The sequence below is a fragment of the Eutrigla gurnardus genome, assembly GCF_963514095.1.
Source record: "Eutrigla gurnardus genome assembly, chromosome: 12".
Lineage (NCBI taxonomy): Eukaryota > Metazoa > Chordata > Actinopteri > Perciformes > Triglidae > Eutrigla > Eutrigla gurnardus.
Window position 1 is genome coordinate 17907610 of NC_139926.1, and position 17282 is coordinate 17924891.

General features: G+C 45.3%; 1 protein-coding gene across 2 annotated transcripts in view; it reads right to left on the reverse strand.

The window, feature by feature from the left end:
* Window positions 1–17282, reverse strand: part of myo16 (myosin XVI) — a 71192-nt gene that overhangs the window by 22762 nt on the left and 31148 nt on the right. For both annotated transcript variants that reach the window (XR_014598092.1, XM_084023242.1), the window contains exons 14-27: window positions 16157–16262; window positions 14788–14905; window positions 14088–14235; window positions 13201–13318; window positions 11575–11692; window positions 10736–10807; window positions 9952–10093; window positions 9186–9258; window positions 6512–6664; window positions 5771–5971; window positions 4589–4664; window positions 3411–3607; window positions 2380–2460; window positions 767–972 (exon numbers count right to left, since the gene is read on the reverse strand). Coding sequence is in view for 1 of the 2 variants with exons in the window: in XM_084023242.1 (XP_083879368.1) it covers window positions 767–972; window positions 2380–2460; window positions 3411–3607; window positions 4589–4664; window positions 5771–5971; window positions 6512–6664; window positions 9186–9258; window positions 9952–10093; window positions 10736–10807; window positions 11575–11692; window positions 13201–13318; window positions 14088–14235; window positions 14788–14905; window positions 16157–16262 (1809 nt within the window). In the remaining variant the exon portion in view is untranslated. The remainder of the gene's footprint in view (window positions 1–766; window positions 973–2379; window positions 2461–3410; window positions 3608–4588; window positions 4665–5770; window positions 5972–6511; window positions 6665–9185; window positions 9259–9951; window positions 10094–10735; window positions 10808–11574; window positions 11693–13200; window positions 13319–14087; window positions 14236–14787; window positions 14906–16156; window positions 16263–17282) is intronic.

A 17282-nucleotide genomic window follows, 5' to 3' on the forward strand; every position in this document is an offset into this window, starting at 1 on the left:
TTCAGAGAGGTTTTTGGCATATAAAGAGGAAGGACAGGAAGAGATAAAGAGCCAAACAGACAGTGAGACGAAGAAAAAGTGTGCTTCACAAATAGCCAGAGGAGAAAGTAAGAGGTGAGATGGGGTCGTGGAGCAGTTTAAGTCGGGAACGGGGACGTACCACTCTGCAAGGAACCCGGGAACACGGCAAAAACGTTCTGAAAAGAGGTGATTGGGAGAAATAATGCTGAGCATTCAAGTGTGGGGTCACGGAGACCTTACACACAACTGACTGGTTAATGTGTGTGTGTGTCGGGCTGACATGGGAAATGTGATAGCGGCATTCATCAGCTGCAATAGACTCCCATTATACTCTGGAAAGCCATTCAAGGTCATTCCGTCCTTCCGCCAGTAAGGGTTGCTGTGACTTGTCAATGCTAATGTGTCAGTCTGCATGTGAGCGTGTGTATGCCCCTCGCATTCATTCGCAGATGTAGAGAAGGCATGTGCTGTCAAGCTTTCCTTTTCACTTTGACCTGCTCCTCCTGTCATATAGTATATATATATAAACTGACAGAGATCGCAGCGACCTGCTGGGAGGGAGATCAGTGACAGAAAGCAGACAAATCCATCATCTTTAAGAGCTCTCTCTTAAACGAGAAGCTGGGAGAGAAGAGGAGGCTGGGAAGTGAATGAATCCGCACACAGAGACGGGAACAACACCTTCCAGAGGACGACTTATCGCAGTCACCGCGCTCTTAATTATGCAACATGCTCCGGCACTTACCTGCTGAGGAAGCCCGGGAAGGACAGGCGGACGGGGTATCCATAACGGATCATGCGCACCATCTCGAGCACCCCAATGTACTGCAGCTGGGTGGACACATGGAAGCTGTCAAAGCTGTCTGGCTGACCGGTGGCATTGGGGCGCACGCACTCCACAAAGTGAGGAGTGGAAGCCTGCAGCTTACTGATGACTTCGGACAGCGAGTTCTGAAACAGGGGAGAGGAGAGGAGATAACTTATGATTCAGTCACAACAGAATGATATGTTTTGCTCCGATTAACAACATTATTTATGCCGTTCCTGTACGAGTTATGAGAAGAAAAGGGCTCTGTTGCTATTTCCCTTTTGATGTTGTAACTTGATTTGTGAGCCACAGTGACTGGTGTGAGATCACGTAGTGTTTGTGGTCTGATTTTTTTTTTGGGGGGGGGAGGGTTGCCTCTGGAGGAAGTAAAAACACAAAGAGCTTTTCTTCAAGCCCTGAATTCACAGATACTGCATCCAGGTCACACACACACAAAAACAGGAACATAAACACTTACATCTGTGTTCCTTCCACTTTTCATACTGACGTCAGCCTACACTCTGCATACCCTTAGGTACAATGATCAATCCACAATCGCCACCTCGCCCCTTATCTTTGAACGTCACCAGCAGCATTTACATCGCCGCCCGGCCTCCGAACGTGCGCAAAGCACGCACACAACTGCGTGCGCATGGCACACAGTGGTTGTTGTTCATTGTTCATTCATTCATGTGGAGAGGCTTCATGCTTGGCTTGGTACAGCATCATTCTTCGGCCCACTCTCTCCTTCCCTGCCATTCTCCCGAGGGACTTGTCCACCATAAGCTCACAACTCGGATTGTGCAACACACTGGCTTCATTCAAGCCAACGGTCCCCCTTGCGTCACCAGCAGGCACTGAACTATTTTCCTCTCACTGAATATTGTTGTTGCTTTTTATAGTCATGAAATCACAGCACCTTGCAGTGATTTCTTGATTCACACAAAACATTAAGTTTCATAAACAAATCTTTATATATTGAGATTTGATCCAGATGTTTGCAGATACTCTATTTAGGGAATACATATTTAGTAAAATGCGCAGCCTGGTTTTGTCTGATTGGCATCAAAAACAGTAAAATAAATAACATAAAACAGTCGAGGGCGCAGTATATGTGCTGCAGTAGATGCTTGTGATGATTTTTGGGGTTCTTATTTCTTACTATTTTGCAGAAGACCCTAAAATCCTAAATCTATGCATTGTGTGAGAGGGGGGGGGGGGGGGTATGCTGTCAGCTGTCAGCATACAGGGCTAGACAAACACATTTTCACCTATGGGCAATTTAGAGTCCAATCAGCTGACCCGCCCGCCTTTTCCCAGCGGGAGCAAATTAGTGTGGGAGAAAACCCATGGAGAGGGCATTCAAACGCCACACAGAAGAGGCCGGCAGAGTCAAACCTTCTTGCTGTGAGGTACAAGCGCTAACTAATGAGGCAAAATGCTAATGGCTATTAAGGAAAACAGGACCAAATATCAGGTTTTATGACACAAGAGACGTTCCTCCAACCCCGTCAAAAAACATGTGATGAGATGGGTTTAGTGGAACTTACCCTCAGCTGGACCGCTGTTGTAATGGGCCCACAACGCTCTAGCCTTTGGAGGAAGGAGCTTGAGCCTTTCTTCTTCAAGATCTGACAATGTAAAGAGATAATGGTGAGAAATAACATGAGATGGCATCGCATCGTACATCAAGTGGCCACTGAGGAATATGGGTTCATTACTACATAATCATCACATATTAATATCACATTAGGCTCCGTGGCTTTCACTAGGTAGTTCATCCTTTTTGTCTTGTTTTTGTGCAGGATGTTTGCAAAGCACACTAAGAAGTCACATTGGACCACTTCCGTGTCAGCCGCAATTATCGTGTTTTATGTGCTTTACAGTCCAACTCGACCGCTTATTGTGTCATTAATTGTCTCTGAACCCAGTGTAGTGCTGTAACATGACCTTATGTTACCGTATAAGGCTGCTGGGACAGATCTGGGAGGTAAGAGGGGTCTTATGTAAGCCTGCTCTCTGGATGGCTAATGAGCCACAGAGACAGCAGGCAGGACCCCCAGGAGGTTGCACAACTAGCAAGCCTTTCTAGACACAAGTGCACCAGCACAATCTACTCAAAACATTTAAAAAAAAGACAGAGACACAGGGTTGGCCGTAATTTTCAGGTGTGTTTAATAATTGTGTGTGATGAGATTAGTGTGTGATCACATGACTGTGTGTTCATGTGTATGCATGCTTGTGACATTTGTATCTGAAACTAATCCAATTCCCAGAGGTTTATATATAGCACTCTGGTGGGAAGTAGCTTAAATTAGATTTTCTTGTTTTTTTTTTCTTCCAAAAATACCATTGATCGGCTTAGTTATTTGCCATGATGGAACAAAACCCTTGCGAAAGGTTGTATTTGTTCAGCTCCTTCATTTTATTTTCTTGAATGTGTCGTCCATCACTTAATGGCCAGAACATGAACATGGCCTTCAACATCCTCTGATGCTCAAGTGCATTGTTGAGTTGATTGTAGCTACAGTGTGGTTCATGTAAGCCCTGCACTCACCACTCTGTGAACATTGTACTGTACCTTGGTAAGGTCATGGTACCTCCGGGGCTGTTGGGGGGCAGCGTTGGCAGTGACAAGGGAGGCTGATGGCATCCTGTGGAGCAACAGGGCAGCTTTAGCCCCCCTCAGCCCGGCACGGCTCTGGGCTGCTGGCACCAGAGTACCAGTCTGAGTCAGCTTGGCCTGGAAGAGCTGCTTCAGCAACACACTCTCACTGGCTGCAGGGCAGAGAGAGTGAGAGAGAGAGGGGAAAATAATGATGAAAAGAAGCAACAGCATTGGTGGAAATAAGGGGGTGGACGAGGGTGGGAATAGGTGGATGAACAGAAATGAAGAAAGAACGGGGAGGACGTAAACGAGGAAGGGGAGAAGCATCAGAGGAGGCGGCATACAGTTAGACTCCATGTAAACAATCACCCAGGCAACAAGTGGGGGTGGTCCACCACATGGAGTGGTCCACAACAACAATGTGCTCATTCAGAAAGCCAAACAACATGTGTGAACGTGGGCGCGTGGCTCTCATCTGAAAGGCCAACGGAGAGAAAGAGGAAAGGATGACGGCAGGTAGGCGTATCATGCAAAGAAAAACAAACATGCGTCCCGGACTCATTTAAGACTTAACTACACACGGCTTCAAGAGTAATTGTCTTTTCACTTAAGCAATCATTCAAGCAATCATTGCCGCCGCCTGAATATAGCCTTACACAGATAGCTCTCCACTCCTATTAGCTGTAAGGCCTCAACTCAAAGTAGGGAGGGGGTGGCCACATCCGTAAGAAGAAACCACGTTGTACGTATGTGTGTGCAGCTGAATGCCAGCGACGCATCAACTAAGCCAGACGCAGGGACAACAGCCAAGTGTGAGTGAAGGGCTAGCCTTTAGAAGATTAGCCTCATCATGGAAATTATAGCAATTAGGCTGCTGGATGCGAGGCTGGACTGGCAGTCACACAACGACTGCCTGTGTGCCGCTAACCACAACACCCCACATCTGGCACCTTCTATAGACAATATACACACAGACGTTGCTGTCTGCTGCGTATAGGAAGAAACACGCATACACACACACACACACACACACAAGTGAACAGACAAAGAGCGGTTCTGTGCGCTGTTAGTTTAGACAAGAGTGCATCTTTGTGATCAAGCGTGCTCTGACGCCACATTGTGCTCATACGTGTTATTCATCGGGTACTCACACTTCATCGTAAACAGGAGATTCTGAGTTAGGGAGTCCTTGTTTCTTGTGAGTGATCCTGTGAGGTCATACGAGACCTGGTGGGAAAAACAAATTAAACAAATTAACCGTACGTGCAAAATTATCGTTTTGAGCAAAGACCATCTTGTAATAGGATCGCCAAAGTCAAGGACATCAAACCGGGTCAGGGGTGCAAAGTTGGGGGGCCAATGACCCCTCTCCCTGCTTCTGGCTCCCTTGGACCACACCTATGTTTGAGCCCAGCCTACAGTTTGATTTAAACTACACACCTGTAAAGCTTTGTGAAGTCAAAATGTAACATTATTAGTTTCCTCAGGAGCGTGTGTAGTTGTAGGTGTTACTGCTGCACTGGACAGGCTCTGTGCGTACCTTCTGTTTTGGTTCACGTATGTGCCGCAGCGCAACGTGTAAAACAGCTGGGCAAAGCTGACCATCGATCAGCAGGTGTGGAGATTATTAAATACTCCCTCACATCATCGGTCTCACTGCTGGGAAAGAGGCTCCGATGTGCCCCGGTAACCAGATGTCTCACTCGCAAACAAGCAGAATATCGAGTAATAACCGACCGGTCTGACGTGTGTGGTTATACTGTAGCAGCCTGGCACCGTTTCCAGGTGATTTAATGAAGGTAAATGGGGTGGATGGCCGTGCGTAACAGCTCTGTGCTCCTCGAAGGCTGTGGATTTATCAACACGTGTCCTGCTGCCTGAAGGTATAGCATTTCCAATCACAGATACTGTAGGAATCAACCACTTTCATTCATAGATGAATGCAGACTGATTTACTGACTTGCTGGCTTCCGACCGCATTACAGGTTATTTTCTGAACTGATTTTGCTTCCAGGAAGTGGAGGCAATGTGATGAGAAACATAAGTATTACTTTTGAGATCAAGTAATAAGTAATGTTATATCATTACTTTTTAGAGTTTAGACAAAACAATAGTGAATGAGCCAGTTTGAAATTGAATATTAGCTTTTTTTTTTGGAAAGATGAATAGATCTAGTGTTTAGGTTGCCAAATCTATCTCCTATAGTTTTTCTGTAGCCTTTTAGAGGTCTTCTGAAATGACAATTAGTCATGATGGATTCATGTTATACTACCCAGCCCTACCACCTCTATATCACAAACACACACATCCATTTTTCTGTAATCCAGACAAACCTGTCCGGCGTAGTGGCTGACAGTGAATGCTGGGCCCTGGTCTTTGGGCGGGGGGTTTCCGTTGCCATCCTTGGTTGTGAGAGAGAGGCCGTGAGTGGGATTGGAGTCCAGCTGGGCTGACAGCCTCTTGTACAGCGCCTGCTCTGCTGGCCGCAGGCTCTGGCTCTCCTCATCTAACACGCACAGCAGTCCCTGAGGCTTCTGGGGGATGGACAAACAGGGGTTGACATGTTATTTATGTCAGTCATGTTTACAAAGCACTCTTGATAATAACAGTGATAAATTATTTTCATTTTGACACTTTTATTGATCCCTGTAGGGTATAGTTGTCCCTCCGATATCAACTAACTATGGTCATTCTGCTCTATTTTAGATGTTTCTGGGGCATTTCAGTCATTATTGATATGGATTATAGACAGACAGGAAACAGGGGGAAAGGTAAGATGCAATGAAGGACGAATAAGGGACAATTACATGGTACTCATCGATCCTCTATCCATAAATCTATCTGTCTCTATGTGTGTGTGTGTGTGTGTATATATATATATATATATATATATATATAGAGAGAGAGATGGATGGATGGACAGACAGATAGATAGATATATTACAGTAAAACAGTCTGTATTACAGGAACATGTATGTATGTGTATGTTATTCAAATGTTTGAAAGTCTACATTTAGGCCGTGTGATTTTTTGGTGCCGTGAGACACCAAACTGGACCAGACAGCATACAGTACCTGAAGAAAGAAGTCCAGAACGGCTGTCTGGTTGCCGGGGGAGCGCGGAGTCTCCATGGCGATGCCCTCCTGCAGACACTCAGCCTGCTCCTGCTGGAATAGCACCTCGGAGACGTATTGCCTCAGCCGCTCGTTGGTCATGTTCACGTACAGCTGGAATGCACAAAACACACACACACATCAACCTGTAAACACACACTCCGGTGCACACGCTATGACATTCCTCTTTAAAAACAGAACACAACCTGCTGTGGCACCAGCGAGGAAGTCAATCGGGGATAAATGAAGTGACGACTCAAATGACACACCAGACCCAAACTCATGAGAGCTGTTTACAGGGACACCATATGCATGGTATACATAGTAATAGATGTCCCCATGTAGGGCCTTTATTCCATCCCACTATAATATGGACACAGTGTTCCTGCTGAGACACATGAACTCTCAAACCCAACAGTCAACCAATCAAAGCAGGAGTCAATCAGTTGTGTGTGTGTGTGTGTGTGTGTGTGTGTGTGTGTGTGTGTGTGTGTGTGTGTGTGTGTGTGTGTGTGTGTTTATGTTGTGTGTGTGCGTGTGGAGCTCTGGGTAGGAGAGACTCAAGTACATCTTGTCACATTGATGTAATGAGAAGGAACCTCCAATATGAAGTGGAATAACACGGGACACCAAAGTGGAACACGAAAAACCTGTTACAGTCTCGTAGTCTAGCAATCAACTTGTCGTTGTTGTACTCCGGCGAGTTGTCAGATGTGATGCATCTGTCCTTTGTAGTCAAACACAAATCTTGTTGGTAATAATGACTAGCTCCTAAATAAAGGGAAATACTGATGTTATATTCGGTGCTCACATAAAGGCCTGCTTTTGGGTAACAATGTGTACACGATTTGTCCACTCACTGAAAAGACTGATTGTTCCTCTGGTGTGAAAATAAATAAACATGCTTTACTTTTTCCTATTTGGGCGCTGTCATGCGATTGAATCAGGACAATGGCGTGACCCACATTTTGTTTCACGGCTTGCCCACGGAGAAGTGCTGATCTGGCCGAGCGTTGTTGTGATGCAGTGCAGGAGAGCATGGTCCTGCTTTTCACCGTTTGTCTGTTCCTTGTCTTCAACCAAGTCTAGTACATTAAAGGCTTAGTCCCAGCAGGTGGTTGATTGAGTTAGCTCATTAGCAAAGTGCTGAGCAGGTACAACACAGCCCTGACAAACACAGCTCTAATTAACAAGCCCTAATGACCCTGATCACGCTGGGCGTGTGGAGCCTGCCTGTGTATGTGTCTGCACGTGTGTACAAACATGTCAGAGTGCGAGGGCTTGCTCGTCACCGATGTGGCGCATCTACTGTAAGGGATCATCGAGTTTGTTTTTCCAGACTTTCGCTTCGCCGCTCATCTCTCTGGTGTGGGTGGCAGGTGGTGTGACCGGCCGATATTGATAGGCAGCTTGGCAGCGACGGTAGAGAAGATGTTTGAGGGGAAGAGGTGGGCATTGCCACCACCTGCCAGAGATAGTGTCTTGTTTTTTTCTCTCTCGTTTTGTTGGCCTCCTCCCTTCTCTTCCATTCTGGCACTTGCACTCTGTGTGACCCGAGGACAAAAGGTCCAAGCCACTTGGATTAGAGAATATCCAGTGGAAGGCTAAGACCACTGACATCTTAATGCCACACACACAAGCACACACACACACAAACACACACAAAAACACACGCATGTAAGCAAAAACAAACACACAGGCCATAATAAAGGCTGGGAGGCGATTGGGAGTTCCACAGGGAGGGAATGTAAGCTCTGAATAGAAGGAATAAGCACTTAACCTCTTGAGTACTATGAATTACACTCTAAGACACACACACGCACACGCACACACACACACACCCACAGTGATACACTTGTCTGCCTGATCCCTGCTGGTCTTACAATGGGGTAGTCTATTAACAGTGAATGCTTGATTAGCACATGACAGATTTACAGTCCATAACAGGTGAGCTGTGGAGAGCTGCACATGATGTTCTCTGTGCACTCGCAATGTAATCACACACACTGACATCATGAAAACAACCTAGCATCGCAGACACGCTCCTCCATCTGTGTACATAATAAGGGTGGGGGGGGGGGGGGGGGGGGGGGCAAGAAAGAACTAAAGAATGAAGAAATGAATGAAAGAAAGAAAGCAAGAATGATGAAAGAAAGAGAATAAAAGAAAGTTTGGAGAAATTTATATGCAACAAGCTTTGATTTTGAATAAAGAATCAATGATGATTTGTATCGTGACTCCAAAAATATAAAGTAAATCATATAAAAATGAGACACACACACTGTGGTCTGAAGCTGCCCATTACTCGGACATTTCACACACAGACCGGTCATTGTGTCGGCTCTCAGTTCATTTGAGGACAGCTGAAAATCACGCCACAGTCGGCCACAGACCTCATCTCATTCATTACAATTACTAGTCCAAAATGTCTGGAGCTAAAATAGAAAACAGCCCCAAATATTTCTATAGCTCAGGACGGCCTTGGAAGCCAGCAATGTTAATCGTGGAATGCCATGAATGCATTCGGCTTGATTAGAAGAAGTAATTTGCTGGCCTCAAGGGAAGAGGAACACAACAACATCAGTGTGTTCCTTTGGGCTTGACTGAAATCTAATAAAAGTAAGTATCGTCCCACCTGCTCGAACCCATTCCTTTGGATTTCTTCAAAGCCAAAGATGTCCAAGATCCCAATTTCCAAGGCAGGATCACTGGAAGAAACAGATAGCCAGCATATGTATTATGTACATAATGTTTAAAAAATGTACAATTTTAAACATTGGATTACAGTGAGAACTTGTTTTGTTGCTTGCGTTACTCTGACAACAATTATCATGCATGTGTGTGTGTGTGTGTGCATATCTGAAGGGGGTGCACCAGTAGTGTGTTTGACACATTTATGATGTTGTGTGTAAACAAGGCAAAGCACGAACACATTCCAGAAAATGGAGCACCAGTTATCAGGCAGAGTGTGATAAGACCTCACAACATCAACAACACAAGGATTCCAGTGGCCTCCACCTGGGTGTGTGTGTGTGATTTTAATGTTGTCATGTGTGAGACCTTCACCTAAACCTTGGGTCTGTCCTCTATCTCCAATCTTGTTCTTCATTATTTTTCATTTCAGCGTGCCGATACGTGATTTTCATGCCATGTAAACTATTACAAACCTCCACTCTAAACTATGAATCATGTCAACACATCAGCGCCGTCCCTCCAGAAGCAACGAGTGAGAGACTGCTCTCATGCGATGACAGATACATTACGTCTGTGGGGTTTGGGTTATCAACAGCCTGGGCTTCCAAATAAATTATTTTGGACGAGGTGACGCTGGAAACAAAAATAAAAATCAGTGCGCACACACACAGACTCTGACGCACACACACACACGCGCGCGGCTGTACCCGATGCTGTCGTCCTGTCCCTGTAGGTACTCGTTAGCGCTGTTGACCAGATAGCTGAAGAGACGTCCGTAGATGGCCTTAGCGAGCTGGTCCCTGTGCTGCTCTGACATCTCCACTGTGTGGCGCCGAGTGATCACGTCACCTGACACAAAAGGGGACGAGGCAAAAAACTATTTCTTGACAACTTAGCCGACAGCAAGCGATGTCACAAAAAAAAAAGGTGTTTTCTGCTGCAAAATAAAGAAAGTCCTACTGCAAAACATCGATCATCTGATTCATTTGCAGGGCCGATATCACCGGCAGGTTTCAGCTCATCTCAGCTTCCGCATAAAGCTTTGGCTGACAAGATCGTGCAGATCCTATCCAATTATAGTTTTGAGGTAATGTAGTAATACATGTTGTAGTGCCACGCTCTGCGCATATCTTGGTCACATGTTTATGTTAAAACATACAAGGTTTGGGGTCACCTTCCATAATTTGTGACATTCAGATGGTTTTGGAGAACTACTCTTTAGATGGTAGAAAGTCGTCTTTTCAAATTGATGTTATTTTGTATGAAGGGTCTGCAAAAAACACGGGAATCGAAAAAACAAACCTGTACAATGTTTCAGCCAGACTGACAATTGAAAGACACAAAGATCCCTCTGAGTAACAGTTAAATAACAATAGAAGATCATTCGATAGAAGGTCAAAGAAACAGGAAGCTTATCATACAAAAGTGTGTTTGGCTATCCTCCATAACAATAGAGAGGACCAAATGTCGGGAAGGCCGGTGAGTGGATACCTTTGAAGTACTGGACGTCAGAGGTGAGGGCGTTGCTTAAGTCGTTGGGGCACACCTGCAGCAATCCGGCAACTGTGCAGAGGAAGATCGGAAGAGGAGGAGAGAGAATGAAACTAGCAGAATAGCTGATGGTGTCATGATGACAGAGTGAAAAACATCACATTAAACAGCCTTAATAATTAAACGGGAGGATGTCAGAAGGGTCGTGCTGCAAACATCCCATAAATAAACCTGCTCTTCTCTAATCTGACGATGATGTCGCGATGACATCACGCTGCCAGCGCAACAAGCTGAGCTCCTTCAGATCGTTCCCACATAATCGATCAGTCGAGCTGGCAGCAGTTAGTCATCAGCGGATTTCTGAGCAGGACTCGTAAACAACTACAGAACCAGGTGACAGCGACCCAGAATCCCTTTGCTGACATCACATCTCCCTGACAACAGCTAGCCCTTTCCCGTTCGGTCGCTGATGTCATCTGTTTACCATCTCACTAGGGTCAGGGGTCACAGGAGTAAACGTAGCGGTTGCATAATGAGGGATCAGGAGAAAGAGAGAAAATACCGACACCGATAGCTGGAAAGTGTGTGTTTAAGAGGGATCTCTCCTCACCGTGGTTACGGTTTGGCAGAAATCGGGGCTTGCCAAACAGGTGACTGTCTGGCCTTTAGCTAATGCTGGCGAGCTGCCGAGCTGAACTCCAAGGGGGTGAGGAAGGGAGGAGCTATGACGAAGAGGTAAACAAGATGAGGGGGTCTCATGCACCCCCCCTTTCCTGCCCCATCCCACCTCCACACAGGCTGGAAATGTGAACCCGGTCATGTGACTGGGGGGCACTGACCTCTTTCCAGCAGCTGCAGGTCAGAAGGGAAGGCTGTGTCGGCATCCGTCAACGCAGTAAAACGTAGGTCCCCAATATGGAGCACAGCAGAGAGCAGCATAAACACTGAGTCAACCTCCTAGCAGAGAGAGAGAGAGAAGGTGGGGAGTTAGAAAGGAAACAACTACTCGCAGGTGAAAATTAGTAAAATCTTGGTGAAATCAAAATCATGCTTTACGCTTTCCCTCCTGCTGAATACCAACTTGCACTGCATGACATGAGGAGGAACTGTTATGATCCTAAATCCAACCTCTGGACTGGGGATATTCTATATTCATCTTACTGTTTGTAAATCCCATGAAAAATGAATAAATGCAAAAATAGAAAACTGAACATTTTTTTATGACGCATCAACCCTCCTCATTCGGCCCCACTCTTCTTCTCCTCCATCCCACTCTCCCTTCCTCTCTGCCCTTGAGTAGAGGACGCTTAATGGAATACCCCATTACCCACTGCTCTGAATCTCTCTCCCTCTCTCCCTCTCTCTCTCTCTGAGGGGGATGTTCGAGTTTGAGGGTGTGTGTGTGTGAATATGTCTACGTGTGCACTCTCTCCCAAGGCAGGATATTGGAGCTGATATCTGGGAGATAAACACAAGCATTAGTCTCTGTCTGACACTCTATACACAGACAGACGTTCCCAGCTTAGAAAAGGAGAAGAAAGGGAGCGAGGGCGAGAGGGAGAGAAAAGGAGCGATAGGGAGCGTTAATGACGATTGACCTTTGGGTCTGGACTGGGAGTCTTCCCCTGATTAGACTTAGACAGAGACCAATGGGTGGTCTATCACTTCCACTCCTACTCCCCCCACTCCTCCTGTCCCTTGGACTCTCTCTTATCCAGTGGAGAACCAGTGCCCTCTGCTATAAGACTATCTGTCGCTCTATTTCTCGGGTCTCTTAGCCCTTGCCTCTGTGTATTGACTGCTGCTGGATTAAAAGGTGAGATGGTGGTCACTCACTGCTGACAGATGCTGACTGGGAATCCAAGAATAGAACCTGATAATGGGCTGGGAGCGCAGCTGGTGATGCACAGGACGTACTGTACCACACACTGCAGCGCACTACATGCACGCAGCTTGCATATATTAAACTCCTTCTCCTTCTGTGTTTTATAGGATCTTTAGATACAAAATACATGAGGATTCAGGATCATATCATCCCATTTCAAACACTCCTTGTACCTGAACTTGCAGGACACGCTGTCGTGTCCTTTGCATCCCTCAGTATCCCACAATCCATTATGCTGTGGTCAATTGCTTAATGGAGCATGAGCAATCCTCTTCCACTTGGAAATGACTTGTGACCATGTCATTATTTACCAGGTATTACCGGGATAATATCCTGGTCATACATTATTTTTAAATATTTGCCTTTACAAATTGAACAAAAATCCCAAAGAATGGGCCATTAGCTTTGCTGTCGGTGAGGTTAGAGAGGTCACCGTGGGAGGGTCCTGGTCCTTAAGTGAAAACCTGGAGTAAAGTCTCTTCAACGACCTCATATGTGGCTACTAACGGGTCTGTAACATCAACACTTTGAATGTCAATAACCTTTAAATAAACAGGCCGTATGCAAAGCCAATCGATACCTGCTTGTTGAAGCCCAGGGCTCGCAGGGCTTGTTTGACTGCTGCGAGGCGCTCCCTACTCTGGGCAGAGGCTGTAGCTACTGGAGGGTTCTCCCCTGGAAGTCCTCCACTGAGATACCTGGTAAGGACAGGAGGATGAGACAATGTGGACAAATATTTTAGACAACCACAAATACAATCATAGAGGACAAGGTGTGTCTTATGGTCAGTGAACAGGTGCATTGGTTCCGAACATCAACGTGTGTGCTCAGCAGGAATTTATGTGCATATCGTTGGATGACAAAGATCCGAAAGATTAATGAGGTAGATTTATGGGGAGTTACATACAGTTCCAGTCACAGTATGCAGAGAGCTATGTTTGGGAGGGAGGAGAAGGGATTTTAATCTGCAGGACTGGATCACACACACTCGGCAAAGACGCATGGGGACACATAAGGTTGGTGTCATAACAAAGGGGCTAGAGTCCTTCTCAGGCTCCCAAACATAACGATTCAGGTCAGTGGTTACCACACCGGTTGAGTACAGTGGATTACCGAACAGTTAGAGTAACCCACAATCACACTGTCACTGTCACGCTGAGCATGCATGAGTAGCTATGTTCAACGCAATACAACTAAAAACCAGGATAAAATTAAGAGAGGGACACAGATATACACAGACACTGTTGTTAAAAGTTGACACTTTTACACTCATGTATGCATGCATGCACAGACACACTCTGAGGATATCAAATATGAATGTAAGATATCAAATATGAATGTATTATATCATCCGCGTCGGATTGAACTGTATATTGTTACTTGCAGCATGTACTTCATGTAAGCAAGTAATGCCCTCTAAAATGAATGAATGAATCAGTACACATACGGCGGCTGACGGCCACGTACCTATGAGCCAGGACATTGTTGAGGTAAAGAGCGCTGTTCTCCTCAGCTGAGAGGCCTTCAGCCATCAGATAGAAGATGTTGAAGCTGTGTTGGTGAGCAGGCCGGTGGACCAGGCGAGACTTCTCCAGCATGTGGGTGTACACGCGGGCTTAAACATCAGATGTCAATAACACATGTGTTACATGTCACATTTCCACAGATGACAGCAGTAGTAGCCACTGCTCACCGATCAAATTAACTGGAGTGAAATAAGGTTAACAGGACTGTAAAACGTGTCATGAGCTTGTACTGCCCCCTGCTGGTGTTTCACTATTGTGCACCTGATCCTACAGCAAACTAAATCATCACACAGTAGCATTGTGACGTGTTGTAAATCTCAAATGGTTTATAACCAGGATCTCTGTAGAGTAATGATCCTCATTTTGAAATCAATAACTCTTTTGCACCGTTTTTTTCACAATATATATTTGATTATTGATTATTTAATAGAACACACATTAATGGACTTTTTATGGAACATTTTATGTTAGGGTATAGCAAATCTAAACCAAAATATTATTATTATATATATTATAAAAGACACTTTGAAGAATTAAAAACAATGTTTTGACCCTCATCAGGTTCTCATTCCCCTCCTGTCTATCTCTCAGCAAAGCCTACAAACAATCAATCAGTTTGCATTGAGTGAAACGGAGGTTACCTCTGAGCAGTGTCCTCCTCTTGTCACAGTATTGGACGGTCAACAGCCTGATAAAGCGGCTCGAGTTGTTGTTCCTCAGAGTCTTGGCGTGACCGAAGGCCTCCAGAATGCAGTTAACCTGCAGATTTTGTCAAACCAAATGTCAGCAGCGAGTTTGAATATCTATTACATTCACACATTCTTTTAAAAAATAATGAAACCCAACGCATAGTATAATTCCAACACAGATTTCTAAACCTGAATTAAAAAGGAGGTTCTGCTCCCATTCCACTTTCTACCACCAGATGTCAATATGCACCCGTTACATGAGGACTAGAGTGTTATTTTTTATTTATTTTTTGTGTCCCTGGATGATCAGAGAGCGAGCTGACCCAGATATCGACTACATAACGATGACTTCATCAGAACACAGCACTTGCAATCCCAGGCTACACACTGCTCTGTTACTCAACTGATGGACGGAGTGCGGAGCAGTGAATCATGTGTTAAACACCACCATCATGTCACAATCTGAACCATAACTACACAACGGGGAATACAACACGAGGCAAGAGGGCTTTCTTTCTTTTTCACACAATAATAAGACACATGTGTTTCTATACCATTGTAGCTTCTCCTGCTTTACTGGAAAATCCATCATGGAGCTGATAAAGGCATTTGATGTACTATTGTACACTGCTTTTAAAAAATATATATATACACTAGTATAAGAAAAAGGGAAGGCCCCATAAGAATAACACCCAGACAATTCTCTCTGTAGATTCTGTAAAGACACAGAATTGTAAGAGATTGAGTCGCCTCAATGGAAATCTTGATGTGAAGCTAAACACTGGGTCTGAATGCTCTAAGGTTCCTTTTGACAAATTAACATCTATCAGGCAGACACACAAGTAAAGCCCCCACACTGTGTGTCCTAATCCATACATCTATTTTCTCCTCCGGCACGGCAGGAAGAAGAACAGCAGGACGCATCTACACAACTATGGCCACCGCCTCCTTACACTGGGTGCTATCTGAATTTTGATCAGAGATGACGTGTGACACGGAACAATAAGCACAGTAAAGACATGAGCGCAGGGATGCACGATCCAGTTTAGCGCCTCGCTTTGGAGACCACGTGAATACTGTGCATTTCTCTACGACTGGAGGACTGATTGTGCAGAGGATGAAATTTGAAATGAAAAACAGCGTCTACTGGAAGATTTTTGGTTTCCTTTTAGCAAATCCAAAGTAACGATACAAGAGCACGAGAGCAACAAAGGATTCAAGACTCGTGCCCACAAAGCTGCGGTTGCATCACGTCTTCCTGAGCCATGTAAGCAGCGACTGCCTGAAGTGTAAAATGGAAGAGCATCAGGACCAGACTTACGTGTTTCATTCTGGGCTCCAGCGCAAAGCCTTTGGGGCTGGAACGGGCCGTCAGGTGTCTCACTATGTGCTTACAGGCCTCTGTTTTCCCAGAACCACTTTCACCACTAGAGACACAGAAAAATATGGATTTAATGTCACTCCTGCCTTTTGTTTTAACAATAAAACAGAACAAAGACCAAGCATCTCTGCGTTACATTTTTCTGGATGTGTCTCAGAAGAATAGGTGTTATGCATTAGTCATCAGGGTGTTTCACACATCTGTCACCTTGGTTACACGTCTCCACCTACCTGAAAAAGCTGTAAAGCAGCTTTTTATATGACAGCATTGGATTCCAAGACAAATTTCCTTGCAAGGACAATAAAGTGTATATTATCTTATCTTATTGCCCCTGCGTAGACCTCCACATGACTAAAGATGCTCCATTGATCACTATTGTCCACACGCAGTGGAGGCCACAACTTGTCTTACGGTGGAGGCCTGTTTTTGAATTAATTAATTAATGTTGTTGAGTGGATATTTAATCTGACATAAGGTACCTCTACAGTACATGCTCCGACGCTCACCGACATGCAGAGAGCTGAGACCAGCAGAGTCACGCCAGGCAGATGGCTTGAGAAGGTCAGAAGCTTCCACTAATGACCGCAGTGTGCGGCGGTGCGCCGTCCGTCTGTGTGTTTGTACGTGTGTTACCAGGTCTCCAACTAATGGCCCTGCTGAGTGCTGAGTCCAAAGGCCTCTCCGCTGTCTTTTCATTTACCAGGTTTTATTAGATTTCAAGGACATTTTGTTAGAGCACTGGCCTCAGGGGATGATGGGCTCCGATTGATGTAGGTGTGTGTATGTGTTTTGTGCGTGTGTGGGGACAACGAAAGAAAAGGTGGAATATAGTGAAGTGGGGAAAGAATGAGTGTGTATACAAGGCAATGCATGGTATGGTGTCCTAGTGTGTGTGTATGTGGTTTGTTTGTGTGAGTGAGATGGATAGCCTGTGGCCAGGGCGCATTAACTCTCTGCCAGATTGGTTAAAACTCAGCGGGTATGTCACTGGAGAGCCGGAACGGGATTTAATTGCAATCCGGGAACTGCCTCCGTCCAGCCAAGGACAAAGAGCGAGGCGCTGCAC